The 26,884-nt window shown below is 50.8% G+C and overlaps 10 protein-coding genes across 10 annotated transcripts; 5 read left to right on the top strand and 5 right to left on the bottom strand.

Annotated features, from left to right (window-relative positions):
* Positions 1 to 254: 254 nt before the first annotated feature.
* Positions 255 to 2,799, top strand: BO79DRAFT_278493 (putative C6 transcription factor; the record flags this gene model as incomplete). Its single annotated transcript, XM_025687909.1, has 4 exons — positions 255 to 421; positions 478 to 1,019; positions 1,069 to 2,142; positions 2,221 to 2,799. 4 exons carry the CDS (start codon positions 255 to 257, stop codon positions 2,493 to 2,495), a joined length of 2,058 nt encoding a protein of 685 aa, XP_025542689.1. The 3' UTR covers positions 2,496 to 2,799.
* BO79DRAFT_285491 (zinc-binding alcohol dehydrogenase family protein) lies at positions 2,512 to 4,017 on the bottom strand. The gene is made up of 5 exons (XM_025688361.1): positions 3,742 to 4,017; positions 3,665 to 3,687; positions 3,490 to 3,609; positions 2,871 to 3,430; positions 2,512 to 2,799 (listed from the first exon to the last, which is right to left on the bottom strand). Exons 1-5 carry the CDS (start codon positions 3,862 to 3,864, stop codon positions 2,594 to 2,596), a joined length of 1,032 nt encoding a protein of 343 aa, XP_025542688.1. The 5' UTR covers positions 3,865 to 4,017; the 3' UTR covers positions 2,512 to 2,593.
* A 697-nt stretch (positions 4,018 to 4,714) lies between these two features.
* BO79DRAFT_189651 (hexokinase family protein) lies at positions 4,715 to 6,423 on the top strand (the record flags this gene model as incomplete). The annotated part of the gene is made up of 2 exons (XM_025680680.1): positions 4,715 to 5,163; positions 5,214 to 6,423. The coding sequence occupies 2 exons, from the start codon at positions 4,715 to 4,717 to the stop codon at positions 6,421 to 6,423; spliced, it is 1,659 nt and encodes a 552-aa protein (XP_025542687.1).
* Positions 6,424 to 6,516: 93 nt separating this feature from the next.
* BO79DRAFT_235808 (Clavaminate synthase-like protein) lies at positions 6,517 to 8,473 on the bottom strand. Its single transcript, XM_025684519.1, has 3 exons — positions 8,153 to 8,473; positions 7,881 to 8,099; positions 6,517 to 7,823 (listed from the first exon to the last, which is right to left on the bottom strand). The coding sequence occupies exons 1-3, from the start codon at positions 8,184 to 8,186 to the stop codon at positions 6,646 to 6,648; spliced, it is 1,431 nt and encodes a 476-aa protein (XP_025542686.1). The 5' UTR covers positions 8,187 to 8,473; the 3' UTR covers positions 6,517 to 6,645.
* A 620-nt stretch (positions 8,474 to 9,093) lies between these two features.
* BO79DRAFT_167895 (sugar porter family MFS transporter) lies at positions 9,094 to 11,120 on the top strand. The gene is made up of 4 exons (XM_025679399.1): positions 9,094 to 9,476; positions 9,524 to 10,245; positions 10,330 to 10,662; positions 10,718 to 11,120. Exons 1-4 carry the CDS (start codon positions 9,398 to 9,400, stop codon positions 10,988 to 10,990), a joined length of 1,407 nt encoding a protein of 468 aa, XP_025542685.1. The 5' UTR covers positions 9,094 to 9,397; the 3' UTR covers positions 10,991 to 11,120.
* Positions 11,121 to 12,171: 1,051 nt separating this feature from the next.
* Positions 12,172 to 13,353, bottom strand: BO79DRAFT_189643 (actin-related protein 2/3 complex subunit 3). The gene is made up of 6 exons (XM_025680679.1): positions 13,292 to 13,353; positions 13,179 to 13,224; positions 12,777 to 13,051; positions 12,569 to 12,681; positions 12,418 to 12,496; positions 12,172 to 12,364 (listed from the first exon to the last, which is right to left on the bottom strand). The coding sequence occupies exons 1-6, from the start codon at positions 13,295 to 13,297 to the stop codon at positions 12,317 to 12,319; spliced, it is 567 nt and encodes a 188-aa protein (XP_025542684.1). The 5' UTR covers positions 13,298 to 13,353; the 3' UTR covers positions 12,172 to 12,316.
* Positions 13,354 to 13,531: 178 nt separating this feature from the next.
* BO79DRAFT_189641 (replication factor C subunit 3) lies at positions 13,532 to 14,926 on the top strand (the record flags this gene model as incomplete). The annotated part of the gene is made up of 3 exons (XM_025680678.1): positions 13,532 to 13,737; positions 13,793 to 13,880; positions 13,949 to 14,926. The coding sequence occupies exons 1-3, from the start codon at positions 13,601 to 13,603 to the stop codon at positions 14,924 to 14,926; spliced, it is 1,203 nt and encodes a 400-aa protein (XP_025542683.1). The 5' UTR covers positions 13,532 to 13,600.
* Positions 14,927 to 15,108: 182 nt separating this feature from the next.
* On the bottom strand, positions 15,109 to 17,035 carry trm6 (tRNA 1-methyladenosine methyltransferase subunit GCD10). Its single transcript, XM_025680677.1, has 2 exons — positions 16,843 to 17,035; positions 15,109 to 16,782 (listed from the first exon to the last, which is right to left on the bottom strand). Exons 1-2 carry the CDS (start codon positions 16,926 to 16,928, stop codon positions 15,126 to 15,128), a joined length of 1,743 nt encoding a protein of 580 aa, XP_025542682.1. The 5' UTR covers positions 16,929 to 17,035; the 3' UTR covers positions 15,109 to 15,125.
* A 445-nt stretch (positions 17,036 to 17,480) lies between these two features.
* Positions 17,481 to 20,824, top strand: BO79DRAFT_285484 (MINDY family deubiquitinase). Its single transcript, XM_025688360.1, has 3 exons — positions 17,481 to 18,459; positions 18,512 to 19,410; positions 19,460 to 20,824. Exons 1-3 carry the CDS (start codon positions 17,817 to 17,819, stop codon positions 20,597 to 20,599), a joined length of 2,682 nt encoding a protein of 893 aa, XP_025542681.1. The 5' UTR covers positions 17,481 to 17,816; the 3' UTR covers positions 20,600 to 20,824.
* Positions 20,825 to 21,844: 1,020 nt separating this feature from the next.
* Positions 21,845 to 24,733, bottom strand: BO79DRAFT_285483 (putative DUF221 domain protein; the record flags this gene model as incomplete). Its single annotated transcript, XM_025688359.1, has 6 exons — positions 21,845 to 22,560; positions 22,615 to 23,013; positions 23,063 to 23,986; positions 24,045 to 24,337; positions 24,395 to 24,627; positions 24,686 to 24,733. 6 exons carry the CDS (start codon positions 24,731 to 24,733, stop codon positions 21,845 to 21,847), a joined length of 2,613 nt encoding a protein of 870 aa, XP_025542680.1.
* Positions 24,734 to 26,884: the final 2,151 nt, after the last annotated feature.

Below are 26,884 nucleotides of genomic sequence, written 5' to 3'. Positions count from 1 at the left end.
ATGGGTAAACCGTTGCCTTTTGCCACGTAGCTTCCTCTGCATGTCGTATAGACTGCCAATCTTGAACTTATTGCCTCATAGACAATACGTGTACTTGACAATCAGGACTCATATCAAATTCGCATTGAACAACGTTGTGAGTGTAGATGTCGGTATCCCCGGACTCTGCGGGGAGCCGTCTTGGCGTCGCCCGGGGAAATCTCCGTTCGCCACAATTGACTTCTTCATTCTTCCCTTGAACTACACCCGTGGAAATGGACATCTCTCAGTCTCGACGCATTCTTCGGAAGACCTTTGCTTGTGATGAATGCAAGCGACGCAAGATACGCTGCTCTGGCAACGAAAATTGCAACAACTGTCGTCGGGATGCCAAATCATGTCGTTACTCCTCACCATCCCAACGTCTTTCTACTCTGCAAAGGTTGGCCTATCAACTAGCTTCAATATTGGTTACTTCATCAATACTAATTTATATAGACGTCTTCATGAGTTAGAGCGCCTGAGGGCTGACATGGAACGGGCATGGGCCATCTATCTTCCATCAGTTGATCTCCAGGATGCACTTCAAACCGTTCGCTCTCAACACGACTCTATCACCGCTATCCAGCAAGGCCCACAGAGACAGAAGCACCTCAGCGAGGTTACTCATGCAACGGAGCAGCCTCCTGCTAGTTTTGCAGAACCCAGCAACGCCGAAGACTATGAGTTCGACGAGTCCCAGGACTTTGACAACTCTACCGACGGCATGGGCTTTTTGACGGTCGACCCGCACAAGGCCGGCTATACAGGGCCACAGTCTGGCATAGCGGCCCTCAAATTTCTCCAGTCACTTCCACTATATTTACCACTTACTAGCTTCAGCCCGTTGTCTTGCCTTGATGACGACATGGATGGTGGCACCATCTGCACTGCACAGCAGAGACGAGCAGATGTACTCCGCTATCTTGATGACTATTTTGCTATCTATCATCCCGCATATCCCATCTTGCATGAGGGAACCTTTCGTGCTAGGGTTTCAGGTAGCTCTTCGTCACAACAATCAATAAGCGAATGTCTAACCACGAGCAGGTGCCCTAGCAAAGCCACGCGATGGTTCTTGGCCCATCTTGTACAATATCGTACTCGCCATTGGTGCTTTCGTCGGAGATTCGCAAGGCACCAAAGTGGATATACCATTTTTCAAAGAAGCACGCAAGCATCTGTCAATGGACGTCCTCGAGAAAGGATCTCTCAGCTATGTGCAAGCCATAGTACTCATGGCCAACTATATGCAGAAACGTAACAAGCCAAATGCTGCTTTTATTGTGATCGGTATAGGCTGGAGTATGGCACTTGCCATCGGCTTGCACCGCGAATTTGGCATGCCTAGTACTTCCCCTTTCACGATGGAGATCCGCCGACGCGTCTGGTGGACACTCTTTATATTCGTGTCAGGCGTTCAGCTGACTCTTGGCCGACCAGCCGTCTCGCTTGTTGGGGTGAATGTTCATTTGCCAGCTAATGTCGATGACCATGATCTAGCAGTAGACATGGATGAACTTCCTGAATGTGGCACCGGCCCAACTATCACTTCTTGCCTCATAGCGCAAGTGAATCTCGCGAAAATCGCCAATGTCGTTCAGGTAGAGCTATTGACGCACCATTTACCTACTCAACAAAAAGCTGCGGATTTAGAGCAGCGTATACACACCTGGTACCATGAATTACCGCCCCATTTTGGGCTCAGCGTTTCTCTAGAACCGCGTTTCGACATCCCGCGTCGAGTGCTTCTATGGCGCTCGTTCCACCTGCGCATTGTTATCAACCGCCCCTTTCTCTTCCAAAGCATTGCAGCTAAATCCGAGTTGGCCACCTCCACAGGTCCAGTCGCTGCCTGTCTCACCGCGGCAGACGAGTGTGTCGCTTCTATCTGCAGCTTTCTTGAGTCAACGAGCAACCGCCGCCGCGGCCTGACCTGGTATGCGACCTGCTGGCTGCTAACGGCCAGCTTTGTCCAAGCGACGTCCTATATCTACGAGCCAGCACATAGCTTGGCGCCGACATGGAAATGTCAAATACAACGTGCGGTGAACTGTTTAGGGAGCCTGGGTTCTTCCCATGATATGGCCTTGCGAGCTAGAGACGTGCTCCAAAATATACTTGGTATGACCCCACCACTCTCTACATTCCTCAAGAAGATTAAGTCCTTGCACACCGGTGAACGTGGCTGACATTCGGTAGAGCACGGTCATGGAATTGCCGTTCCCAGCGACATGGCTCCCTATGCTTCCAGCCAGCTACCGGGGTCTTTCCGAGCCCTCTGGTGTCCTACAAACGACCAACAAGCTTTCAAACCTAATACGTTAGGGCTGGATGATAACATGTCTGGATATGCTCCTGGGTCATTCAACGCCGAATTTCTGGATGCGGCGGGTGGGCTGATGATTCAGAATTTCTTCGACAACTATTCGGAGGACCGGGGACAGGGTGCTCCTGGCTCATCTATTCCTGGGTAGACACTAATATATTCTTCGACTTGTCAATAACCCTTATCTACTGTATAACGCAACCTGGGCCAAAAGACTTTCCTATAAACTTGATAGCATCTCGACGATCACAGAGTGACAACGATCTTCTTAGCCGAGACGCCCTTCTTTAAGATGTCAACAGCTTCCTGGACCTTTTCCAGCCCTTTCCCAACCACCTCAGGGTCCGGCTTCGGTTGAAGGCGTCCAGTTTCTAGGGCTTTGAAGACAAAGTCTCTCCAGATACCCTCCGCGACATGTTTGTTTGAGTCAAAAGTCAGAAAGTTGGAACTGACTAAATGGGAAAGGGCGTTAGTAAGATGTAGGGGGAGTCAAGTGGGTGGAAGGAGTCACAAGGAGACTCACTGAATATAGGCGCAAACCGTTCCGTAGGTTTATCGTAAGGTATAACACATATAGTCTTAACATCTGCTTTCAACTGGTCCAGGACCGCACGCACCAGTTCAAGACTTGCAGGTTCAGAAACAGCATCGTAGACACCAATGAACTCAGTATTAGTGAGCGCATTGACAACATCGTCAACGACAGTAGGGGACTTGTAGTCAAAAACAGCAGTTGCACCAAGAGACTTTACCAATTCATGGTTATGGGCCGATGCAGTTGTGATCACTGTTAGACCTGCTGCTACTGCGAGTTGGATTGTTGTTGCACCGACTGAAGACGCGCCACCCCAGACAAGAATCGATTTGCCTGTCGGCTTCACACCAGTAGGAGGGGGGATGGGCAGATCAAGGCTTTCTTTGAGGAACAGACCTGCCGCAGCAGTCGAGATAGCCTGCGGTAGGACGGATGCTTCCTCAAAGGTGGTTGAGTATGGGATTCCTGCCACGGTGGTTTCTTTTACCAAGGTGTATAACTGGAATCCTGAGTTGGCGGGATTCCCGGTCCCTAGACAGTGGCAATACCTAGAGCAGAACGGATCAGATCTAATTGAAATTTAATCAATCCAGGCAAATGTACTTACGCAACGACCCTCTGACCTTTGGTGAAGCGGACCACATCGGGGCCTACATCAACCACCACTCCAGCGACATCTGTGCCCAAAACAAATGGCCAGTTTTTCAGCCAAGGGGCACCATATGTTCTGTAGATATGGTTAGATTCCATTGTACGCTGCGTGATATCTGTAAAGTTCTTACTGAACTTTCCAGTCAGCGGGATTCTACGTAAAAAGAAGATTAGCTGAAATCGATGGAAATCAGTGAATTGATCGCACAATAGAAATAGCAGCATTCTGGACCACGATCTCTCCGGATCCTGGTGTGGGATATGGGGCCTCCTGGATAGTGAAGGGATGTTCAGTAGGAGCTGTAATCCAGGCAGCTTTATTTTGTGTCATCTTGTGAAGGCTGGGGAGTAGATGGTAGATAGTTGGAATAACTATAAAAGAAAGGGCTTCTGATACAGCCTATAAGTTCACAAATCTTTTGTGAACTCAATGTTGCAGCTTTCTTCTCCCTGATGAACTCGAAAAGAAAGTGCTTCCTGTCAGATTCCCCGGTCTGAGGGGCACCGGTGCTTACTCGGACTTAAACGGCCTGGATCAAACCTTCAGGGCTTCCATCCACTCCGCGTATTACTCATATGAGCCCGCACTAATAACTATAACTAGTTATTTAACTAACTATAAAAATATCATCTGACATAATATTGTTTTTATTAACTAGTAGTCGCTGAAGCCTTCAACTGCATCTCTATAAATCAGATCAAGATAGAGTACCCACGCATACAACGTTCCAGATACTATCATAGAGACCACCTTTTAGTCCCTGGTAGATAAATTGATGCTAGTCATTTGCGACTCTCACCGTAGTATAGAATAATATCATAATTGATAAGATATGCGATCTGTCGGCCATCGCAGGATCGGGAGAAATTTATGAAAATAAAGTGTCGAGTAGGCACTCTCCAAACCCTAAGAATATATCTACCTTGTCACTTATGTTGAGTATATCAAATCCAGCATAGAGTATCTGCGCAGTATTGATTTCCTTCGTTTATACAAGGGTTGCTTGCCCCTTGCATGAAGACCCGTGGAACCACCGCGGCAAAGAGCCACGGGGAATGAAACAAAAGCCACGCACCGGCGGCTCGTCCCCGCCGCCCGCCTTGGGTTCCTTCCATCCATAACTACTTCTAGATAATTGATTATCCTTGCAACTCCCCGGGGCAAGGAATCATCCGCCAAGATGGGAAAGTTGGATCCTAATCTCCAAGAGTTCCTGCATCCCCTCCGTATAGATCATGACACACTCTATGACCTCTCCCATCGTCTGTCACACACATACCAAGAGCTGGCAGCCAGCTCATCGGAGCAGTTCTTCCCCACCGCCATCACCCGGCTGCCAACTGGCCATGAAACCGGTCGCTATCTGGCTGTCTATCTCGGCCTCTCCTATCTCCGAGTCGCCTTCATTGAACTGCTGGGGCATCAGCCAGTCGGAAGACAACCTCATGTAAGACGAACCCTGGAGAAGGCGTGGCCCATCGAAGAGCGGCTCCGACGTGACCAAGCCCAGTCCCTATTCGCCTGGATTGGTGACTGCATTGCCGAAGTCATCGCGGATGATCTCGCCAACTCTAAAGGCGATGCACCAAAGGAGCTCATCATGGGAATTTCTTTTTGTTTTCCTACTAAGTTCGTATCTTGCCTATCATAAAGCGTAGTGTGGGGTTAACTGATCGCAGGCAAAAGTTCCTCAATGAGGCCATTCTTATGCCCACAGGCAAGGGGTTCGCCTTGAGCTCTTCCCTGAATCTCCACCAAGCCTTGCTGGATGGATATGAATGTCACACCCGGCGGTCTGATCAGGACTCAGGTGACATGCCCACTAAGCGTCGCAAGACTTACTGTCTACCGAAGTTGAAGGTCACGGTCATGACCAATGATACGGTCGCTACATTAGCTTCTCTGGCATACTCGATAAGGGCCCTTCCCAATACTCGAGTTGTCATGGGGCTCATCGTCGGCGCCGGCTGTAACTCTGCTATTCCCATGAAACTTGCTGACCTACAGGAATCAAAAGTGGCCCATATCCGAGAAAAGCAGCCAGAAGCGGATGAGACCATCGTTTCGACTGAATGGACCCTCCACGGAGCAACCGGGCCTTTGGAGAAGCTCGGTATCGTAACCAAGTGGGATGCTGAACTGGAAGAACATTCCAACCGTCCCGGTTTCCAGCCACTAGAGTATATGGTTGGTGGCCGTTACATTGGCGAGCTCGTCCGCATAATCTCTTATGATTGGTTTCACGGAGTGAAGAAGATCCCAAATTCTTCATTGCCAGAGAAACTGGTCGAAAGGAACTCACTATCTACAGAGTTTTTGTCGCTTGTGGTGGCTTCGAGCTCCTCAAACGAACATCTGGCCGTGGCACTGTCAAACCACCTCCCGTCACCATCCTCGAGTGACTGGATGTGGACCCCCGACTTCGCTGGACATATTCGAATAATCGCTGCGGCAGTCCAAGAGAGATCATCTGCCTTGGTTGCTGCAGCGACGGTTGGTCTTTTAGCATGCACTGGCGAGGTAAATTTGAAGAGCACAGCACACTTAGAACCGGATGATGAAAATCACAAACCAGGCAAATCGATAAGCACTCAGTATGATACAGTGTCAGATTCCAAAGCAGTGATACCCGGTTGGCAAAAAGGGCCGGAGGAGCTGGTTGTGGCCGTGTCTGGTGGTGTGATCCAGCACTACCCTCACTACAAGGACCGAATTCAGCGACATATCGACCGATTGATTCTTAGTGCTGGACCACAGGGTGAAGGGAAGAGTGTCTTCCTTCGAGAGGCCAGCGATGGTGGAATAGTTGGGGTGGGCGTTCTGGCTGGTACTGCGGCCGGAGAAATTCAGGAAATAATTGGCTCGACCTTGGAATCAGAGCGCATTTAGGTGGAATCACCATTCGAAGGCCACCCGAGAACGGTATGAAATAATCATTGATACTTTCGACCAATATGGAGTGTTTACAGCCTATACATATTTATACTGAGGCGAATGAGGCTTCTTTCTACCTTGCACTCCAATATTCTGTTCTAATCACCTGCGATACAAAGTGTGTGGCCTTTTCATAATGTGCGTGTGAAAGATAATTATTGACACTGGCAGTAGCACCTAAAAGGCCGCCTGCAGAAGGTATTCCTTCGTTTCAGTCAGCTGACTGCAGCAGAAATTAGGCTTCAGCGAAGCCAGCTCCTCCATCTTATAGTTCCCTGTCGCAACAGCCACGACTGAGCAACCAGCTTGCTTCGCACATTCCACGTCAAGGGGTGTGTCTCCAACGACTAGAACGTCTTTTGCGCGTATATGAGAGCCAAAGCGGACCTTCAATTTTGAGAGGGAATCTTGAAACAATGATAGTCGATTATGGTGGCTGTCCCCGAATGACGAGATGTCAAGGTCGAATATGCTGGTGTCAACTCCCGCCCCGCGGAGTTTTAGCAACGCGTTGGGACGAGAATTGCCCGTAATGAGACCCAACTGGAACTTCGGTTGGCCGGAGTTCTCATTCTCCCTAATCAACCAGCTGAGCATTTCCTGTGCGCCGGGGCATATCACCGATGGAAGACCCTTGGACAAAGAACGCTCCAGATACTGTGGGTGGAGTTTGAGGAATTCCTCCACCACTTGATCCTTCAGGGATACTTGGTGATAATCCAAAATGTCGTGCAGCAGGCCAAGATCAGTTCGTCCGTGCAAGTTGACCGGGGTATTTGCATGATTGATGTCCTTTCCCACAATGTCGCTCACACAGGAATAATATGCGTCAATGCTGAGAGCCTCTGACCGACAGAGTGTGCCGTCAATGTCAAACAAGATTACCTTCTCGCTAGGTGGGGAGGGGGGCCTGACAAGGACTCGTAACAACTCCCGTGAACCAGTGAAGGAGGCTCGCCCATGCAGGTACCGGTGGTTATCTAGCACATAACCCTGACCGGGTCGCAGGGATACGAAATAGGCATGCTGATAGATGATATCCTGCAGCTTGGTGAAGCCAACAACCATAGATGCCGACATCTGAATGCCGTCATCGAACCGGAAGCGAAAGATTCCAGTCTCTTTGTCGACCATGGCCCGTGGCACGAACGTTCCATCATCGGCACGGAAGCTGGTATGCTTTGAACTAGTGAATAGGTTGTACAGATCCTCATCATGTTGCCTAAGAGCGTTGAGGACATTCTGGCCGTCAACCAGCAATGACTCGCCCCCGGACTCTGACTGAGAACGGAGAGTTGACATCAAAATGCGCGGGGGTTCGTCCCATCCGCTGCGATCGGTATGGAAGAATAGCTCTGTGATCTGTACGTCAGTCTACGACCTGCTAAACTATTGTCGTTTCAAGGACGAACCTTCAGAGCTGTATCCATTTCCCACCAAATCTGATGCAAATCGAATTCGACTTACACCACTGCCGGGTGTTTCCTCATTCCGCGGTCTCACGACTTGTCCCAGTTGGTGAGCAAGACCTACTAAGGCCTCTTCCTCACACCCCTCCACAAATGCTATACCATTATTGAAGACAGAGGCACGGATGGACTCGATGTCAGATGGGTCATAGAAGGTTGGGACTGGAATGGTACGTCAACTAGATGATAAGACTTTCAGTGAAAGACAAACATACCATTCGCACCCAGACCGCACTTTTTGATATCCATGGCTATAATCCGTTCAGAGACTCTTTTCTCTTTGTTTTAAGTGTTCCTACAAACTGCTCGGCAGTGAAGGAACCAAGGCCCTTAAATACTTGGGGTTTTCAGCTCGGCGATCCTCATGCATTCACTGGCATTACGAATTTCGCCGTCGTCAACACTGGAATCCCTTTGGTACTTCACTGGCGAGACCATCTAGCTGTGGTTTTCGTCAGCGAAAAATTAGCCGACGGCAAATGTTGCGTCAAATCCCGGTCAGTATACTTGTCCATACGAGGTAAACATCATGTCTGGGCCTCAGCTCGCGCGTGCGGATGACCTATAAAACTGTTTCCCTTCCAGGGCGCTTTATTGCGACAATGCAACATTACATATTCGGCTTGCGTACCCTGGTCGCCGCTAGTTACATCGTGGACTACCCGGTGCGCGAATGTCTTCCTCGCGTTCCTACATGAGGCGGCGATTCCGATGCAATTAGGCGATAAACCCCTGCGTTTGGTGGTCTTTACTGACCGAGATGAGTAAGACCTGCTATTGAAGGTATAGTTCTAGTCAGTCAGATGCGTGCCACCAGAACGGGTACGCAACTTCCTGGATTACGAGGCTCGTGGATTGCACCCGCTTATTCCGCGTGTGACAATTGCATTTAAAATCGCATGTACGCAAGGAGACTGGCCCTGAAGACTCGCGAGACCGGCTCGGTGCCCAGCGATAGGTGTGACTGTGTACAGGGTTGGCCCATATGGCGAGCAGTGATCGGCATAAGCGCTAGAGGCAGCATGCGAGTGAATGTAACCTCAACTTAGATTCAATTCGAGTCATTCCTAGGGATGATTGGTGGCTGGGCTGCACTACCTCCCCGCCTTTGGTGTCTCGGGCTGAAGCTGCAATCTAAATCCAACGGTGATCCCACCTCGCTGAGGCACTGATCTGACCGCTCGGGGTCGATCATGCTGCGCACAAAATGCATATATTGCTGCACTATCCTATCAGAGTCACTCTCAATTACAGGGGTATTAGTCCAGACCGCAAATGACTGTCCTCGCAACTCCGACGCCCGCGACCATTCTGTTGTCTAAGAGCAAGTTAGGCGATGCTACCTTAGAGAGGGGGTGAATGAAGCCCATGCAAAAAGGAGGTCGCTTCAAATCGTCTTCTTCCTCAGTCAAAACATCTATTTCCGTCTCGCTCTCTTTCAACCGCACCAGTCTCATCCGATGGTTTCGCCCAAGGGGAAGGTTTTCCTCATTGCTGGCCATGTCGCCCTGGCCGGGCTCTTGTATGGCCTGGACACAGGTCTGTTCACTTCCCTCACGCCATGGCCCCGAAACTCACACTTTCAGGTTCGATTGGTCCGATCACGCAAATGCCCCAATTTGAATCCTCTATTGGCCGATTATCGTCTACGCAGCAGGGTGTCTACGTCGCTTGTATCCTCCTTTCGTCATCCGCATCCTCTCTGGCGAGTGGCCATGTCTCGGACCGCATCTCGAGAAAGTACGGAATTCTCATCGGCAGCCTGCTCTCACTGGCAGGGACCATAATATCCGCCTGCTCGCCTAATTTCGCTAGCCTGATCGTCGCCCGGCTGATTACCGGGGTCGGCATGGGCCAAGCCATTTCCGTCACCACCGTGTACCTGGTGGAGATAGCCCCTGCAGATGTGCGGGGCGTGGTGGCTTGCTCACTTCAGCTCTACGTGGTTTTTGGCATTATGGCGGGGTACTTTATCACCTATGGGACACAGTATCTCAATGGTAGCATGTCATGGAGGGTGCCGTTCATTATCCAGGCCATCATGGCTGCGGTGCTGTCGGTCGTGATGCTTATGCTGCCATTCTCGCCTCGGTGGCTGGTGCAGGTCGGCCGCAACGAAGATGCACGTCACGTTTTGCGTAAACTGCGCCCTGTATCTACGGTGGACGAGGAGCTACGGGAGATTCAGGACAGTCTGCAGTCTGACCAGCGGCGACCGACCGCTAGTATGGCGGAGATCTTTGGTCGGAAGTACATTGGTCGTACATCCCTTGGAGTGTTTCTGATGACTTTTCAGCAATTGACAGGGGTGAGTCCAGCTTCGTCCCACTTCCCCACCAATGTGCTCATGGTTCTCGACCGGGCCTCTAGACACTGGACTAACCGACTACAGATCGACGTTGTCCTATACTATGCACCTATACTTTTTCAACAAGCGGGTTTTACATCCACTAAGGCGTCCTTCCTGTCATCCGGCATCATCGGTATTGTCATGTTGGTCTTCACCATCCCCGCCCAGATCTGGGTAGACCGATGGGGGCGCCGCAAGCCCTTGATCACCGGGGGATCAGCAATGTCCATCTGTTTCATCATTATTGGAGCACTGTACGCCCGTTACGGTCACACCACCCACCATGCTGTCACCCTCGAGTCTCACTCCGCTCAATGGGCCGTGGTGGTGCTGATATTCATCTTTGTGGCAAACTTTTCCTGGTCGTGGGCTGTGGTGAGTACTTTTCTTCGAGTTGCACAAACTGTTTAGCTGATGTGGTTCTCTTTAGGTCGGCAAGATCTACGCCTCAGAGATCATTCCCACTCGACTCCGGGCAAAGGTATGTGCAGTAGAACTGCTTGCTAATTGGATTGTTAACTTTATCGTCACACTTACTGCCCCTTTGTTTCTGCATCGGTCTCCGTCAGGTCCGTATTTCTTGTATGGGTTCTCGACGCTTGTGGCGGTGGCGGTGTGTGTGCTGATGCCGGAGACGAAGGGGAAGAGCTTGGAGAGTATTGAGGAGTTGTTTGAGAAGGGTGGTGATAATGAAGCTGCATAGTTCGTTGTCTGCATTGCTGGTCGCGCCATTTAGACGCCCACATTCGTGACGGATGCATGTCTTAATGAAGCTACTCACCATAAACTTATGATTACTAGCGCCGCGACCCCACTGGTGGCTTAGATCCTGCCCAAATTTTAATATGTTATATTCACATCGCTAATTGGGGCTTACAGTGGGCAAATTATTGAAACAGCCTAGCTTACTCCATTCACCTGATAAAGGATAGGTAGATACATCACCAGTTATCAGCCCCATCAGTACTACCTAGTTTCAGAGCCTCATCCATGCATTTACTCACACTAATCTCCAAGTCTTACACATCATAATCATCATTCACAAATCTATTCGCCATTATCACCTGGCATCTGGGTAGTTCATCCCACGCATAATGTATATATAGTAAGGGAATAGTATCCATCTAACAAATATATAATTTAGATCAGTAATACCCGCTTAGAACTACTATCTAATATATACTATAAAAGACCCTCTTCCACCCCTTCACCCCGACTCATCATGCCGCTTTTGCCTGATTAATGTGTCTTGTAAAGGCCTGAGTGGCGGCTGAAATGCTTGGTAAGATTTGATATCGAAGAAGCCGGAGGATCTGAGCACCTCGTCATCTATCTGGTTGGACTATGCAGTGTCTAGTGGATAGGACACGTACCGAGACCCTTGTCAGAAATAGACTGTGACATATGGAGTTGCAGTATGTCCATGCGGACTGGAAAGCAGAGCGGTGCCAGAGGAGTATAGTAGAGGTTGAGGACCACATTTGGGTTGGGTTTGAGGTGGGGATGGGGATGGAGGGTGTGGTAGTTTTTATGTAACGGCTTGTTGTATGGAGGTTAGGGGGGTAAAGTAGGGATGTTGTGGGTGGGTGGGTGTTGTTGGTGTTTTAGGGGGGGCAAATGGTGTGGTTGTATAGCGATGGGGCTTGGGTAGGAGAGATATTGTTCGACTGGAGCCGGAATACGGAAGCCAGTTGTAGGATATTTGGCTCCGGTCGAATAGGACCCCATATATCGTGATCATAGCTCAACTGGCACTGGTCGAACAGAGACCTTGTGGCTTCCTTGTCCGCAGTGGGACTCTACATCTGCTTCTTTCAAGCAGTCATACTGATGAACAAGTGCAGTCACCGACGTCAGGAATGACCAACCAAGCAGCGAGAGTCGGATCAGAACGCTTCAGATTCAAATATACACAGAGTAAAAATGACTAGACATGGACAACAGCTAAAAGTCCAGTTGAGAGTTTGTTCATACGCTGAGTTTGGCAGCAAAAACAAAAGCACATCCATCTATCTATCAGTTATTCGCCTTAGAAGCTCTTTCCCATGAACTTTCTCTTGGCGAAGCTCAGCCACCACTATATCCTTGTTAGCCTAGATCCCTCCATGTTTGCAGGGTATGGAGACATACCTTGGAAGGCCCAACACCACCGGGGTATAACCGCGCATGCAACCGCATCGCAATTTCCTGCCTAACTTGCGAGAGGTACCTATTGCAATCCAGTCAGCACCATCCAACACACCAGCTCCGGTCGAAATGGACTGCTTGATATTTAACATACTGTCTCAATGTCTCCGCATCCTGGCGATCGCGGGGCGCCTCAAATGCCTGGTTCAGAGGGAAGGACACGTCACCGGGAATAGCGAAGTGGTCGAGCGCAACGTTGATCAACGCCTGCAAATGATACCCATTAGCACTTCACAATCACATCATTTATCACCATCACCAATCCGCTACAACCCCGCACAACCAGGGCAAGCAAAGCATACCTTCTCAGCCTCGCGCATCACCATACCGGGCTTCACCTTCCCCAAGCATTCACTGATGAACAGGGTGCCATAGATAAGCATGCGATCGGCCGGCCCATTGATCTCGAAGTTACGGAACAGGACATTTGCGCGGAACAGGGAGAGGATCTCGTCGACGCAGTCGTAGGATTCGCTGTCGGCGGGCACATCGGTGGTGTCGGCGGTGGGCGGGAGCGGGGGGAGGGTGTATGCGGGGCCGCGGGTGCGAGTGCGGAGGGGGAGGATGGGGAAGTTTCCTATCAATGGGTGATTAGTTGGGTTGATGAGAGGGAGAGGTGGGTTGGAGTGGATGGTGTAGGTAGCTGTCGCTGTATGGGGGGGTAGCTAGGTGGGTGTATGGCGGGGAGGTGAGTGCGGCCGTACCTATTACGGGGACATCCCGGTCCTCAAGGAAGATGGAGTGGTATGCCTGGTATGGGATTAGTCAATTTATCTGGGGGTATATATCGGAAGGGGTGGAGGAAAAGGAAGAGTACCGGCATTGTGAGCTGCAGGGAAATATGATGGGTGGTGGTGGTCCTTAGAGCCGGTCTAAGGAAGGGAAATAGGTAGATACAATAGGGAGAGGGACGGAGGTGCATGTCATCACCCGAGCCAGTCCAGGAGCTGCCGCTCTCCTTCTCCTGGGCGGGGAGATTTTCCGGCCCGAGCCTCTTTACGCGCTACGCGTCTCTCGTGATTTCCGGATAGCTACAATTTCACCAGACTCCCATTTCTTTTGATATAATTGGAGCTCTGCATTATTATTCGGGGATTGAGTGCATCGCTGGTCTGAAATACACATCATGTCGGACTACGAAGATTCAATGGACGTGGACGTCCCATCCAAGAACACTATCCAATTCAGCTCTGACAGCACAAATGGCAAGGCAAAGCGAGTAGCAGCTGATCTGCCCGTTGAAGCTCAAGATAACCTCCCCTGGTATATTCCCTCTCTTCACATAGGCAGAGTGCCATTCTCTAACGGAACAATATAGGGTAGAGAAATACCGTCCCAACACCCTAGAAGATGTATCCGGCCACCAAGACATCCTCGCAACAATAAACAAATTCGTCGAAGCAAACGTACACCCCCATCCCCAATTCATCCCCTCAATGATATCTCTAATCTCACAAGTCTAACACCCTAACAGCGCCTCCCCCACCTCCTTCTCTACGGTCCCCCCGGAACCGGCAAAACATCCACCATCCTAGCCCTCGCGCGCCGAATCTACGGCGCAAAGAACATGCGCCAAATGGTACTAGAACTCAACGCCAGTGACGACCGCGGTATCGACGTCGTCCGCGAACAAATCAAGACCTTCGCCAGCACAAAACAGATCTTCTCCATGGCTCCTTCATCCTCCACCTCCACCTCCACCTCCTCCAACCTCGCCTCCTACAAACTCATCATCCTCGACGAAGCCGACGCCATGACGGCCACCGCGCAAATGGCCCTCCGTCGCATCATGGAAAAATACACCGCCAACACGCGCTTCTGCATCATCGCCAACTACACACACAAGCTCTCCCCCGCGCTCTTGTCCCGATGTACGCGGTTTCGCTTCAGTCCGTTGAAGGAGGCGGATATCCGTGTATTAGTGGACCTTGTGATTGAGAAGGAAGAGGTGAATATCCAACCGGAGGCGGTGGATAGTCTTGTTCGCTTGAGTAAGGGTGATATGCGACGGGCGTTGAATGTCCTGCAGGCTTGTTTTGCCAGTAGTATACCGTTGCCGATGAAGAATGCGCCCAAGGATCAGGATCAGGATGCAAAGGGGAGGCCCGAGGCTGAGGTCATTACGAATGAGACGATTTATGATTGTATTGCGGCGCCTCATCCGTCGGATATTGAGGAGATCATGACGACGTTGTTGGCTACGAGTGATGTTACCTCCTGTTTGAGTACCATTAATACCCTCAAGGCCAATAAGGGCTTGGCGTTGGCGGATATTCTCGCGGCCCTGGGCGATCAGTTGCAGAGGTTGGAAGTGCCCGCGCAGACGAGAGTTACGTGGTTGGAAGGGTTGGCGGAGATTGAGTGGCGGTTGGCTGGGGGTGGGTCGGAGACGATGCAGACTGGTGGGTTGGTGGGTGTGGTCAGGAATGGGTGTGAGTTGATGGGGAAATAGATTTCTACGAAAGAAGATTATAATGTCATGATATCGGATAATTAGTATACCATACGGTTCAGTTGAGCTGTCGGCCGGATGTCTCCCTCTTTGGCATCGTTTCTGGATTCATTATTTCATGTTGTAGTGTGCACATGGTATATTCTTTTCAGCCAATTTTCGGCTATGTTACAGGTAGGGTTATTGAATCTAGGATAGGTCACGACGTCATCTCCACATCCCCGCTGCCCGTCTGCGTCTCAGTCGGTGTCTCCGTCTCCTTGGTCACCTTCCTCCTCTTCCGGCCTGAATTTCCAGCCGCTTCGATAATCTGCTGCGTAGGGATGACCCGGATGCCGTGGAAGATGTACCCTTCTGCACCACCACGTCCCGACATCAATGGATGTGTCCGTCCAGGAAGGACCTGCCAGACGCGTACTCGGGAGGTTTGCAGCGTCGGTGCAAGCAGCATGGTAGGGTCGACTGTGTATTCCTCCTCCAGTGCGGGGTGCATCTTGCCAGACTCATCCTGGCCGTCGGCCTGTTGCTGTTCTTGTAGCTCACGCTTCCGGGCGATGTAGGCGTTCTTGCGCGCTGTCGAGTACAAGTCCATTACCTCTGTCAACGGTTCAATGGTAGGCGAGTAGATAGTGATCGGTGCTGAGCCTCCCACCAATGGCACAGTGTATTTCAGGATGCTTGTCGGGCTCATGAGGGAAGCGATAATGAGGCCGTCAAAGCCGCCGGCACGAGCTTCGTCAACCACCCTGCGAACGCGCATCCACCGCCCGCGCTTGCGGTGGTAGGCGCTACGCTTGCTGGCCTTGTATGTGGCAAGTTCCTCTTCGGGTACTACCGACGGTTCCTCGGAGTAGATGTTGTCCGCGTTAGGGTCGAGCAGCTGCATGAAGGAGACGGTCTTGAGGTTTGTGTAGAGGGGATGTGTGTCGCTCGGACTATCTTGTTCGTAGCCGAAGTATTTCAGAAGACTTAGGTTGGGCTGTTTGTTGGCGTGGAGAAGGGTGATGGTATTTCCTGAAGCGGACATCTGTGGTCGACGGGGTGGGCGATGTGTGGTGGTCGTCGTGGTTTGCTCCTCTCCCTCTTGGGCTTTCTCTTCGCCGTCTTGGGGTTTCCCTGCCTCATCAGCTTCCGCCGCGGCAGGCCGCTCGATAGCATCCTGTTGTTCCTGGTCGTTCTCGCCATCGTGAGGATACAAAATTCCCATTCTCTCAGCCAAAGCTGCGACGACCAGACCGCCCGTATCATCGACAACGAGATAGCGACCATTCGGTTTCGAGGTGACAGTCTCGTCAAAAGAGGTGCTACCACCGTGATGCACATTTCCCCAACACCCAATGAGGCCGATCAGTTCGTCGCGCAGTTCCATAGTCCGCGCTGCATCCTTGTCCTCAAGCATGTAGTTCGTCAGGAGACTGACATCCAGAGGAATCACCGTGAACCGCTTCATGTACTTCTTCTCCTTGCGCAGCTTATACTTGGCCAATGAGAATGCCGTCTTCTGATCCAAGGCCTGATGCGACTCAAGCAGCTTCGCAATGATTTCCCTGCCCGCTCCGGTGCTTTCCTTCTTCAGCGCCAGAATCTCCTCTAGCGTTAACTTTTGCGTTGATCGGTCGTCGATGGTTTCGCGGTTCGACCGCACCGGAGTGCCATCTTCATTGACTTCTACATCATCGCCGTCGCCTTCGCCCTCAGTAATGAGGGATTCTGCGTGAAGCTCTGCCGCCGATACGATGCGAAGGTAGGTGCTATCAGCTTGTCCGGGGGTCTCGTGGATCTCGAAGGTCAGGTAGAAGGGACGGCCAATGATTTGGTTGGCGGGGAAAGCACCGTATTTTCCTAGAGAGATTTGCCTATCCAAGGTAGTTAGTGCCGTGCAACTTTTTTTCGGGGCAGGCAAGTTGCGCGCATACGTATTGGGAACGACCTTCTGGATCCTCGTCGCCTCGGAGGGGAGCTTGAAGGCGATGAATTGATTTGGTCGCACGTAGGAATGCATGATGCTGAGAGTGCTTCAAGTGATATGTAATGGAATAAGGATCAGCGCATTCTATGCAAAGAAGAAGAGGTCAATTCAAGCGACCTGAGCCAATAACCCCACCAAAGTCGCAGCTTCTGGTTCCAATTGAATTCCGTTACTTTTTTCTGCGATAGCGCACGGACCCTCCACCAAGGCGATAATGCACGGCTTATGTAATGAGTATAGCAGCGGATCATCTGTTCCTCCTCAGTTCCGTGACTATACGTCATTTATAAGTGGCGGTGCACAATACGCGGAGAGTGTGGCGGTGCTGGCGGGGCGTAACCATACAATACAGTAATCGCAGGCAGCCACATTGCGAATCCCCGCACCAAACAGCGGTAACAGCGGTAACGGGAGAACAGGCAGGGGTCCACCGCCAATCCCGAGCATCGATCGCAATCCATCCATTCATTCCATCAGGGAATCCGGGTGCCTGTGACCCTCGACGGTCATTCCCGCCATTGTTGTTGACTTCGCGTGCCTTTCCTCCCTCAATTTCACTTTTCATCTTCTTGTTGCCTAGGATCGTCCATTCATCCCCCCTGCAAAAGGCATGGCTGTGGCTGCTGCTTTCCTTCTCGCGTATACTGGCTAATCTTGATCTCCTCGTCTTTTCCGGAGCCACTGCCTAGTTACGTATACATCCCCGAGAGCTCCCAACCACGTCTGCGGCACTCTGGCGCTCATTCGTGCGTCAGACTGTCAAACTAGGCAATCTCACCTGTCATCAGAGGAAGCCTGTCGATCTAACTCTTCTGACTGGCTCCTTGACCGCACTTTATTGGCCCCCAAGCTTGTCCAACCCTCTTGTGATTCCCCCGTGAGCTCGGTAACCCCGGGCCTCGTACACTAAGAGTTCGCCTCATGGTCTTGCGAAAACGAGCTCCGCCACGCCTCAACAGCCTTCCTCAAGGGAATGACCGTACAGGGTCCCGTATCACCAACTCCAAACTCTCCCCGACTTCCAAATCTCTCTCATCCTCGTCGCCAAAACGCCTGACTCGCCCGCGACGGGCTCAAAGCTCTCCTCAACCTCATCGGGTTGTTTCTCAGGAATCGGTCTTTTCTCCCGACCTCAATACCTCACCAGCTTTTGACCTCATGCCGTTGGAACAGGCGCAGAGATCTCCAATCCGGAATTCGGCCGGGGACGGGTCGAATCCGTGGGCGGACGAGCTCACTGCGCGGTTCGGTTTGGATCACCAGGGTTCGGTTGGATCTCCTCAACACATATCGAGTAGTCCTTCGCAAGGTATGGGGCTGGTGAACGGAAATGCATCAGACCAAGTTCCATCTACCTCTTTTCCTGGTGCTCAAGAGAGAGGTGCTGTGGAATGGCGATCTGACAGGGAGTACACTGGACAAACACCGGTGCAGCTGCAGTCGAACAACCCTTTCCTGAAACCGAAGTCGCCTGAACCAAATCCATGGCAAGATCGCAATTCTCACACCTCATATGGAGAATCGTCTCTGTCTCAGGACGGGGCCAGTGGACATCTCGGACAAGGTAAGCACTGTCCAGCTATTGTCAATCTAGCAGCTTAGACTGACCCACTTAGATGAGGGATACATCCCGATGACAGCGCGCTTATCGCTCTTTGATCAGCCCGAGGACGAGACTCCCTGGGTTGGCGAACACTCCACTGCGATGCAACCCCCGGCATCTTCACAACCGTACGATTACCACGACCAGAGTCAATTATATACTGGCCAAGAAACTGGCATAATATATGGAACATCGAATGTGCCGGCTGCGCCTTATGCTAGTCAACAAACGTATCTTCAGCCAACCTCACCGCTACATGACGAGGGCAGGGAATCCCCCGCAAGGAGTATGAGTACTCCGGCGACTATTTCTAGCAATACCACCGGGTCGTCTCACGTCTTGATTGAACTGGATGAAGCCCCTATTCCACCACCCAAAACAGATACTCCAAATGAAGCGCCCCAAAGCTACAACCTCAATTCGCCAGACGACCCACGGGAAGAGAATCTGCGACAGAACCCTAGTGACGCTCCACCAGTGCCCGATCGCTCGAAAGGCCCCGGTGCCGTCTATACTCATTCAGCATTCAGTGGACCAATGTCGGAAGCCGAAGCCAAGCGCCAGCAAGAACAGCGGTCAGAGACCTATTCGATCAGACACGTAAATTGGGCTGATACCACCGGCAAATTACGCGAATCGCCTATCCTGGTACAGAATAAGAATGGACCGTGTCCTCTTCTGGCACTGGTTAACGCTCTTGTGCTACGTTCTACAATCCACGACTCGCAACCGCCAATTGTGAGAGCTTTGCAGACTCGGGAACAGATCTCACTAGGGCTGTTGATCGAGGCACTCTTTGATGAATTAACAACACGGCTGGGGCATGATGACGAGTTTCCGGACATTGAAGCTCTTAGTCGGTTTTTGACTATGCTGCATACCGGCATGAACGTCAATCCCCGGCTCACCTTGGTAAGTAGTTCGTACACGTGGGAATGGATGCAGCAGCTAATAAATGCAGGAATCTAATGATGCGCTGGGTACTTTCCTTGAGACCGAAGATATCCGTCTCTATGGAACATTTGGAGTCCCTTTGGTTCACGGTTGGGTTGCAGCTCCGTCTACAGATGCAGATGCAGCATTGGCCCGCGTGGGTCAGTATCACGAAGATATTCAGTTGCTCCCTTTTCGAAAGCAAGATTTGGAAGACCGCGTTATGCGAGGCAACGCATTGACGCCGGAGGAAGAACTCGTCATGAGTGATATTCAGACCATCCAAAAGTTCACAGAGTTCGAAAACGCGACTCAACTGAGCACTTTCGGCTTGAAGCATCTAGCGACGACCTTGCAGCCTGGGTCATTCTCGATCCTATTCCGCAACGATCATTTCTCAACGCTGTACAAACATCCTCAACTCGATCAGCTCTTTACCTTGGTCACCGATGCTGGTTATTCCAGTCACGCTGAGGTTGTATGGGAGAGTCTGGTCGACGTCAATGGTTCACAGGCTGGTTTCTTTTCCGGAGACTTTCGCCCTGTCAGCCATGACGCTCCTCCGCCTTCTGACCCATCGGGCCCAAGAACATCGAGCAACACCAGCCTGGCTCCCGGGCCACAGGAACAGCGTAACAGCGCCATGACTCCCCAGGAACAGGCTGATGCAGACTACGCCTACGCGCTCGCTCTTCAGTACCAGGAGGAGGAGCAGCGAGCCAATACCGCTCCCAATAGGGATTCAACCAACAGAAATCCTTCCCAGCGAGCTTCGGTCTCTCACCCGCCATCGGCCGGACTAGCACCCGGGGCAGCATACACTCGCAACCGTTCATCAAGCGCTGTAAACCCCAGCAGTGCTTCTTACGCCACAGTTGCATCTGGAAACCGCTCGTCGAGGCAGAGTCAACGTCCTGCCCGGTACTCCCAGTCCAATATACCAACCGTCCGACCGACGGATGACGACGATGTGCCTCCGCCCTCATATGAGCAGGCTGCGAGGAGCCCAGTATACCCGTCACCCCAGCGAAGCCCCAACTTCACGGACTCTCCTAATGCGTCTCAGTACCAAAGAAACCAACAGGGGAGACGACCTCCAGGTGTGCCTCTCACCACCGGACCCTCGGACCGCACGAGGGACCGACCCAAAGACTGCATCGTGATGTGAGCTTGCATTGCGAGGTTAGACAGTCGGCCCGTACTTTCGGGTCCCAAACGATGTACATGACTTTATGTATTTTATGTAACCGCCTTGCAGCCAGGCGGGGTTTAATGTCTTATCATGCCTTACTACGACGACTATCATTCACGAGCGCGATATGAGGCCACTATGGCCAGCGGGATTTATCTGGTATTGGTTGTCTTTCTATTCCGGTAGATATATATATCTGAGCAAATGGTACTTTTATCATGGATAATACCTTAAGTTTGATACAGAACATCTTCCTGTCATTCTCAGATCATGTGTATATTCAGTAATAAGTAACCTTTCTGTCAAAGCCCACATAAATCCCTGCATAGTATTTTCGAAGCCTTGTTCCTCTGTCATTGCATACCACCAGTATCTAGTACTCAATATTACGATGTACTAAACGACATCATGATGATCATTCAGATTCAGCCCTAGCCAGTCATTCATTCCGGCTCAATGCACCACTTTGAAACATACTACAACTGACTATCCCACCTCGCCCATGGCGTCTAACTCATTAGCTAACTAGTAGACATCCAGACTTCACCTCGAAGAAAATCACATAGATACTACAATTTACCAGTAGTATATATTTATAGTATATTTAATCAAACGATTGATCACCACCTCTCCACTAAACTCAACGAGCGATGAGTATTACTACTTTTTCCAGTCGAATGAGTCCCAATTCCTGCATCACAGATCGAGTAAGCACAGAACTTGACACAGTTCTTAGTATGTATTGTACTTAAGCAATGCCCTATATATAGAATAATAACTGAATCTCCGCTTAGCAACGGCAGTGGAACACTAAATATCGAGCATACTTCCGTTTCGGTCTGTTCTACTCCGTAAACAGGAAGGCAATCGATCGTGTCTCAGCGGAGGATCGATGAATCGAAGATCCTGCAAGGGATGGGGCCATATTATAAGCTTTGGGGGAGGGTGGAGCATTGTTTAAGTTTGGGGGCTGGGAAGAAGGGTAAGATGAGTGAGGTGAGTGTCGGTGCGCGATACCCGAAAGTATATGATAGCGGGCAGCTTGAGATCTGGCTCATCATCGATTATAGAAGTAGAATGCACAATGAATAGTTTAGGGGTGTTATTTATTCATTAATATTATTCGTTTTTGTAGATAGATAGATAGTAGGTTAGATACAGTGCACAATCTTGTGGCTAAGTCAATTCAGCATTAAATCGTTAGTCATAAAGAAGAGTAGGCTAATAAAGAATCTTTAGTTCCCACAGCGGCAGTTTGGGGTCATATTTATCCCAGACAATTCTGTTTTTCTCGTTCAGATGAGCTCCCTCGTCTGTGATGGGGATGCACGGATCCGTATCTAGCACTTCCTGTTGGCTGAATCCCCATTTATCTCGCGGTATCCAGAGAGTCGGGGTACGTGCGGTAATGCACGGCTCGTAGTAGGCCTTGTTCCTTTCTTCCTCTGTGTATCGGATCTCCACGTGGTCGCGGGGAACCTTTCCACGCAGTGCGGCGTAGTCGCGATAGAGATTCGGGTGGAACCATTTCCAGGCCGCTTCCCATTTCCCTACTTTGCGGGGGTTCAGGGCATCTGCTTCCGCTTTTGATAATTGCGATTCTTCTTCGACGTCGAGGTTGGCTGGGAGGAATGAGTATAACGGCTCCAGCGCATCGTTGAGGGATATATGGGCTAGGATGGTGAGGATGAGAAACAGGGCCATAATCACGAGTGGTCCGATGGCTCCTTTGATGGCGAAGAGTCCGATTAGGCAGATATCTGCGAGGTAGATGCCAGTCAAGAGGTGTTGAAGTGCGCGCGGGTAAACGAGGCCTCTGGTGTCGATGCGGAGATCATAAACGAACAAGAAGTTGTACCGATATGCTTGGTATACGAGGTACAGTCCGACGAAGGCGAATCCCAAAATTAACGGAGCGATGCATGAGTAAGTGATTGCTATGAAGAACATGTTAGACTCAAGAGAAATCTAAAATGGCATATTAAACGTACCAATCACACCCATGTTTGTGAAAACAGGAAACACATTGCCCCATCCTACACCACTCAGGGCAGCCCATCTCTGGTATAGTCGTCGAGGAGTACGGTCGAAGAACGTCGTAATGAACTTGAAGATGACAGCCCCTGCAACTTGTACGACCGCCATGGAGCTCATGGTCAGGCCCTGAAGAAGAAAGTAGGATATATAGAAATTGGTCGCTTTCGGTAGGTTCTCCGCCAGAAGGTCCTTGGCCGATAGAGGGTCTTTGATGATCTGAGCAGTCGCAGCTGATGCCGCCGAAGTCAACGTAGTGACAAGGAAGACTTGCACAACCTGAAAACAAAAGTGTGCACTCTGAGTAAAAAGTTCCACACGCGACGTCGAAGGTACACCGGAGACTCTGGCGCAGGCTGTGTAGCGATTAGAAGCTGCGGATTTTAAACTAGTGGGGAATTATACCTCGACAAATGATCGGAACCAGAGACATCAACATAGCGAGCGCAGCGGAAGGAAGTAGACCAGAGATGAGACCTAGGATAACCGACGGGAGCTTGTTGATGAAACCTAGGAACGGAATCATGCTAGTGAGATAAGTAATGTTCGAGATCGTTCCGACCATGGCGGATGGGATAGACCAGAAAATAACGAGGGCAGCGAGGCCACCCTGAACCAAGAACCGACGTGCGATCCGCTGCCACCAGCTCAGGTTCAAAGCTGACCAGACAACCTCGTTGGGCGAGATACCAATATAACGAGGCGTCATGTGAAGTGGCTGGTGATGGGATACGGTTTGTAGAGCAACTTGCGCGTCCTTTTGTGTGGTAAATTCGATGAAGACGGCAGAAAGATTCTTCATTTCGCCATTTCGGTGCTTTTTCTGAAGAATAGAGATCTCCTCGATGACCTTTGCCAGCTCAGCGCGTAACCAACGGATTGTATCGACCTTTTTGCCGAGCAGTTTAACACGATGAGTTGGTCTCTTAATACCATGATATGTTGTGGAAGTGTTTGATTGACACTCTTCGCAGCTATCTGAATCCAGGCATGGCTTAGATAAGGCGATCCCCTTTTTGATGGCTTTCAGCCGCGCCGAATTCGCTGCTCGAATCAATTTCGTTTCAGCATGCTCCAGTTTATAGGCTAGCTTTGCTCTCTCCATGACCTTTTTGTCCAGGTCCTTGCACTCGGACGTGATCCAAATCCGTTTGATATTGTCTCCAAAGACTTGACGCAGCGTCTTTTCATTTTTATACTCGTCCGGTACTGACATGAATAGGACCGTTCTTGAAGAGATACGCTCCGCATAAGCCGGGGAGTTAAAGTATGCTTGGCGTAGGTTCGCATAGAAGATGCTCTCGCGAGTTACCACGAAGAACACGAAGGCTTCAACACAAAACATTAGTTAGTAGTGCCCAACCGATGTAGTGGAGAGTTCTCTCACTGAAATAGACAATTGCTATAATTGTGTGTGCATAGTAACGCTGCGAGTTTGTCACATTGCTGAAACTTAGAGCGTCCAGTTGGGTATTCCCTGCGCCACCAGTGGCATTAATTGGAAGCAAAATCGGCCAGGTTATAACGCAACCCGTGAAGCATGTGGCAGAAAGCACGCGTAGAAATCGGAGAAAAAGATACCCGTCCATGGAGGAATGCCGGAGGACCTGGGCATCGGAGATCTTCAGGAATTGGCCGAACCAATTGATAAAACCCGAAGGTAATCGTGGGGCTCGCTCACTATGCGCATTTTAGCAACATTCCTGGTGGAGTAGGAACGGACAATGATAAACGTACTGCTGGTGCCAACATGGCAGGTGAGTTCTCGGTGCGTACCATCGCAGCTGGGTTCGCCGGCAGATCAAGAAGAGGCCGAACCAGAACGCAGCGATCACCAACGCTGGAATCAGTGTGGTCAGGAACGCAGAAAGGGAAGTCGAGTCCCCTCCAAGGCCAAGATCGGACATGGCATCGGACGTCGTCGAGGACGCATTTCCTCGTGATGAACCGACATTAGGGTCATCGGGATTCTGGACCGACCTAGGGTTAACAACTTGCACGAGATGAGGTATACAGTCTGCTACATACGAGGAGATCCCGTGTAAACAGGACCTTGAGAGCTGCTGGGTAGGCCATGGTGGTTGTCTGTAAACTCAGACGGCCTTCGTCTGGCCACTCTTTGTGAAAAGCAGGCAAGGGCGTCCGATTAAGGGCGGCGGCATAGATAAGTAATATAGCTAGCCCTACTCCGTACAGATCCTGTTTATTCTGGGAAAAGGCCCCTGCCTCCACACAGTCGCGGATTCCATGGTGTGTAAATCACGAGCAAGAAATCTGTCGGACCTGTCACTCAAAGGTGTCAAGTGAAAACTACTACTGGTCCGGACAAGCTGAAGCATGCACTAGTGCTGTCTGACAGGGCTGTCATTGGACGACCAAGAAATCCAAATGTTTGGAATGTGCGAATGTTTATCGTGGATTTTAATCAGCCATCACCAATCATGGTTCGCTTATGCGCCCTGCCCTCGGCGAGGACCACTGTACAGAAGTACTAAATTGCAATTCCGGGCACTTAACAATTAAGCGACTAACCGACTGTAGGTGTGATCCACTTGCCGTCGGGCACGGTGCGTGGACGGCGCTGGAACGCGGACGCAATCAATCAATCTGGGTTATGGAGCAGTTACACACAGCATGTCGACCGGAAGCCAGGGGTCGAGAAATTTCACTTGCGAACCAGATCAAGCGTTCGGTCGGGACCCATGGAGGCATGGACACTGGACAACCCAAAAGTGCAAGTCGAGGCCAATGATAGTTTGCAAACACCCCCTATTGCGGAACGCGCATGAGATCGGCTGCAGGAAGGCTACCACAGTCGCTAATCTTCACTAGTGCCCATAGGCTTGAGAGCAGGCTACCCAATAGACGATGGGTCCCGCCGATCAGCGATATCACAGCTCCGTCTCGCCCTCAAGCCTCCGCAAGGGATGTTTAGGCTCCTTCCTTTTCAGCCAAAGGTCTCGGCCGGACAGCGGAGTGCCACGTTGAAGTTGCACTGAGACATGCAGTGGATTTTCATATCAGATATTGAAACAGTAAAAGCCACTTCCATCTGGGGAAGAGAACGAACGTATCCTGTTCCTGGCGCACCATCGCATTCGGAGGACAGCTTGTGGACAAAAAGACCGAGAGAGCTCCCGGGAATCCGCCGAGCGCCCTAAAACTTGCTAACCATGGATCATCTTAGTGCCATCTGCATGACCAGATCTTCCCCTCACCCAACACCATGATCAGTAATCAGTATGCTTCGTAGTCCCGGTGCTATTGAGGTGTTAGCCCCGGCGTATGCCAAATCATTTCCAGTCCCACCGCGTGGAAACCAACGTCAGTTGAGCCGTCCTGCTGTCAAATGTCAAGTTCTGCACTGACTGGCTAATGCACAGATGCCGTGTTCAAACTCTGGTTCACCGTGCAATTAGACTGGGTACTGCCGCATGGTTGACCGACAAAGGTTATGCCTTGTAACCCCATAAAAGCATAGTCCCCCCACAGGATTCTAGCTACTGTTTGTCTGCAGTGGCTGGCGCAGGATCCCTGCACGGAGCAGGGAGACTGGAGACATGGAGAGCAATTTCCTAGCTGGCCATCCAAGCTGACAGCCATCTTCCAACTATTCCGTACCGTCCTTCCGATCGTCCACTGTCGATCATAGCCCTGCGGGGCAGTAGATACTCAGCTCTGTGTCCCCGTTGAATAACGGAACACTTTATCAGCAATATTTGGCGGAAAAATTTAGGTACACATGGCCGGGAATGAGGGGATGGAGGAAGACTGGAAGGAGAGGGAAACAAGGGGAAGTGAAGTTGGCCCAAACGGGCATCGGGGAGGAGGTGGTGCCCTTTCACACGCGTCGGGGATCCGGTGACTTGGCTTTGTCAAACAACCCCAACACACAAAGAGTAACACTCTTTAGGACTGCAGCTCAGCAAATACAGACACGTACAATGCCTTGTTCAGCTATTTGCACAGCAATGGATTATTACTATGATTATCGATCACCCCGAGTCCCTTTTCGAACAGAAACTTCTCTGTTGCACCGCTATTCATCTATAAGATATTGGATTAGAAAGAAACCCCAGCACGATTCTAGGTAGGTTCAATACCGTGGAAATAGCTTCGTTTGTCAGTACTATCTACACGAATTCGTATTGTTTCTTGCCAGGCTGCGACATTTTTCTCGACGCTAGTTGCACTGAATTCCTCCGATGCCCGCGGAATGCACGTTCA

Source organism: Aspergillus costaricaensis (assembly GCF_003184835.1).
Source record: "Aspergillus costaricaensis CBS 115574 unplaced genomic scaffold BO79scaffold_6, whole genome shotgun sequence".
Classification (NCBI taxonomy): domain Eukaryota; kingdom Fungi; phylum Ascomycota; class Eurotiomycetes; order Eurotiales; family Aspergillaceae; genus Aspergillus; species Aspergillus costaricensis.
The sequence above is the reverse complement of the archived record's forward strand: the minus strand, read 5'-3'. Positions and strand labels throughout refer to the sequence as shown.

Coding starts and splice junctions, on each gene's coding strand:
- BO79DRAFT_285491 (XM_025688361.1), bottom strand. CDS start 3,864: ATGACACAAAATAAAGCTGCCTGGATTACAGCTCCTACTGAACATCCC. Junction 3,688..3,741: donor AGAATGCTGCTATTTCTATT/GTGCGATCAATT, acceptor CTTTTTACGTAG/AATCCCGCTGACTGGAAAGT. Junction 3,431..3,489: donor AAAGGTCAGAGGGTCGTTGC/GTAAGTACATTT, acceptor GTTCTGCTCTAG/GTATTGCCACTGTCTAGGGA.
- BO79DRAFT_235808 (XM_025684519.1), bottom strand. CDS start 8,186: ATGGATATCAAAAAGTGCGGTCTGGGTGCGAATG. Junction 8,100..8,152: donor GTGCGGTCTGGGTGCGAATG/GTATGTTTGTCT, acceptor GTACCATTCCAG/TCCCAACCTTCTATGACCCA. Junction 7,824..7,880: donor AAATGGATACAGCTCTGAAG/GTTCGTCCTTGA, acceptor TACAGATCACAG/AGCTATTCTTCCATACCGAT.
- BO79DRAFT_167895 (XM_025679399.1), top strand. CDS start 9,398: ATGGTTTCGCCCAAGGGGAAGGTTTTCCTCATTGCTGGCCATGTCGCC. Junction 9,477..9,523: donor CTTGTATGGCCTGGACACAG/GTCTGTTCACTT, acceptor TCACACTTTCAG/GTTCGATTGGTCCGATCACG. Junction 10,663..10,717: donor TTTCCTGGTCGTGGGCTGTG/GTGAGTACTTTT, acceptor GGTTCTCTTTAG/GTCGGCAAGATCTACGCCTC.
- BO79DRAFT_189643 (XM_025680679.1), bottom strand. Junction 13,052..13,178: donor CCGGGATGTCCCCGTAATAG/GTACGGCCGCAC, acceptor ACCCATTGATAG/GAAACTTCCCCATCCTCCCC. Junction 12,365..12,417: donor GTGGTGTTGGGCCTTCCAAG/GTATGTCTCCAT, acceptor ACAAGGATATAG/TGGTGGCTGAGCTTCGCCAA.
- trm6 (XM_025680677.1), bottom strand. CDS start 16,928: ATGCATTCCTACGTGCGACCAAATCAATTCATCGCCTTCAAGCTCCCC. Junction 16,783..16,842: donor CAGAAGGTCGTTCCCAATAC/GTATGCGCGCAA, acceptor TACCTTGGATAG/GCAAATCTCTCTAGGAAAAT.
- BO79DRAFT_285484 (XM_025688360.1), top strand. CDS start 17,817: ATGGTCTTGCGAAAACGAGCTCCGCCACGCCTCAACAGCCTTCCTCAA. Junction 18,460..18,511: donor CAGTGGACATCTCGGACAAG/GTAAGCACTGTC, acceptor TGACCCACTTAG/ATGAGGGATACATCCCGATG. Junction 19,411..19,459: donor TCAATCCCCGGCTCACCTTG/GTAAGTAGTTCG, acceptor TAATAAATGCAG/GAATCTAATGATGCGCTGGG.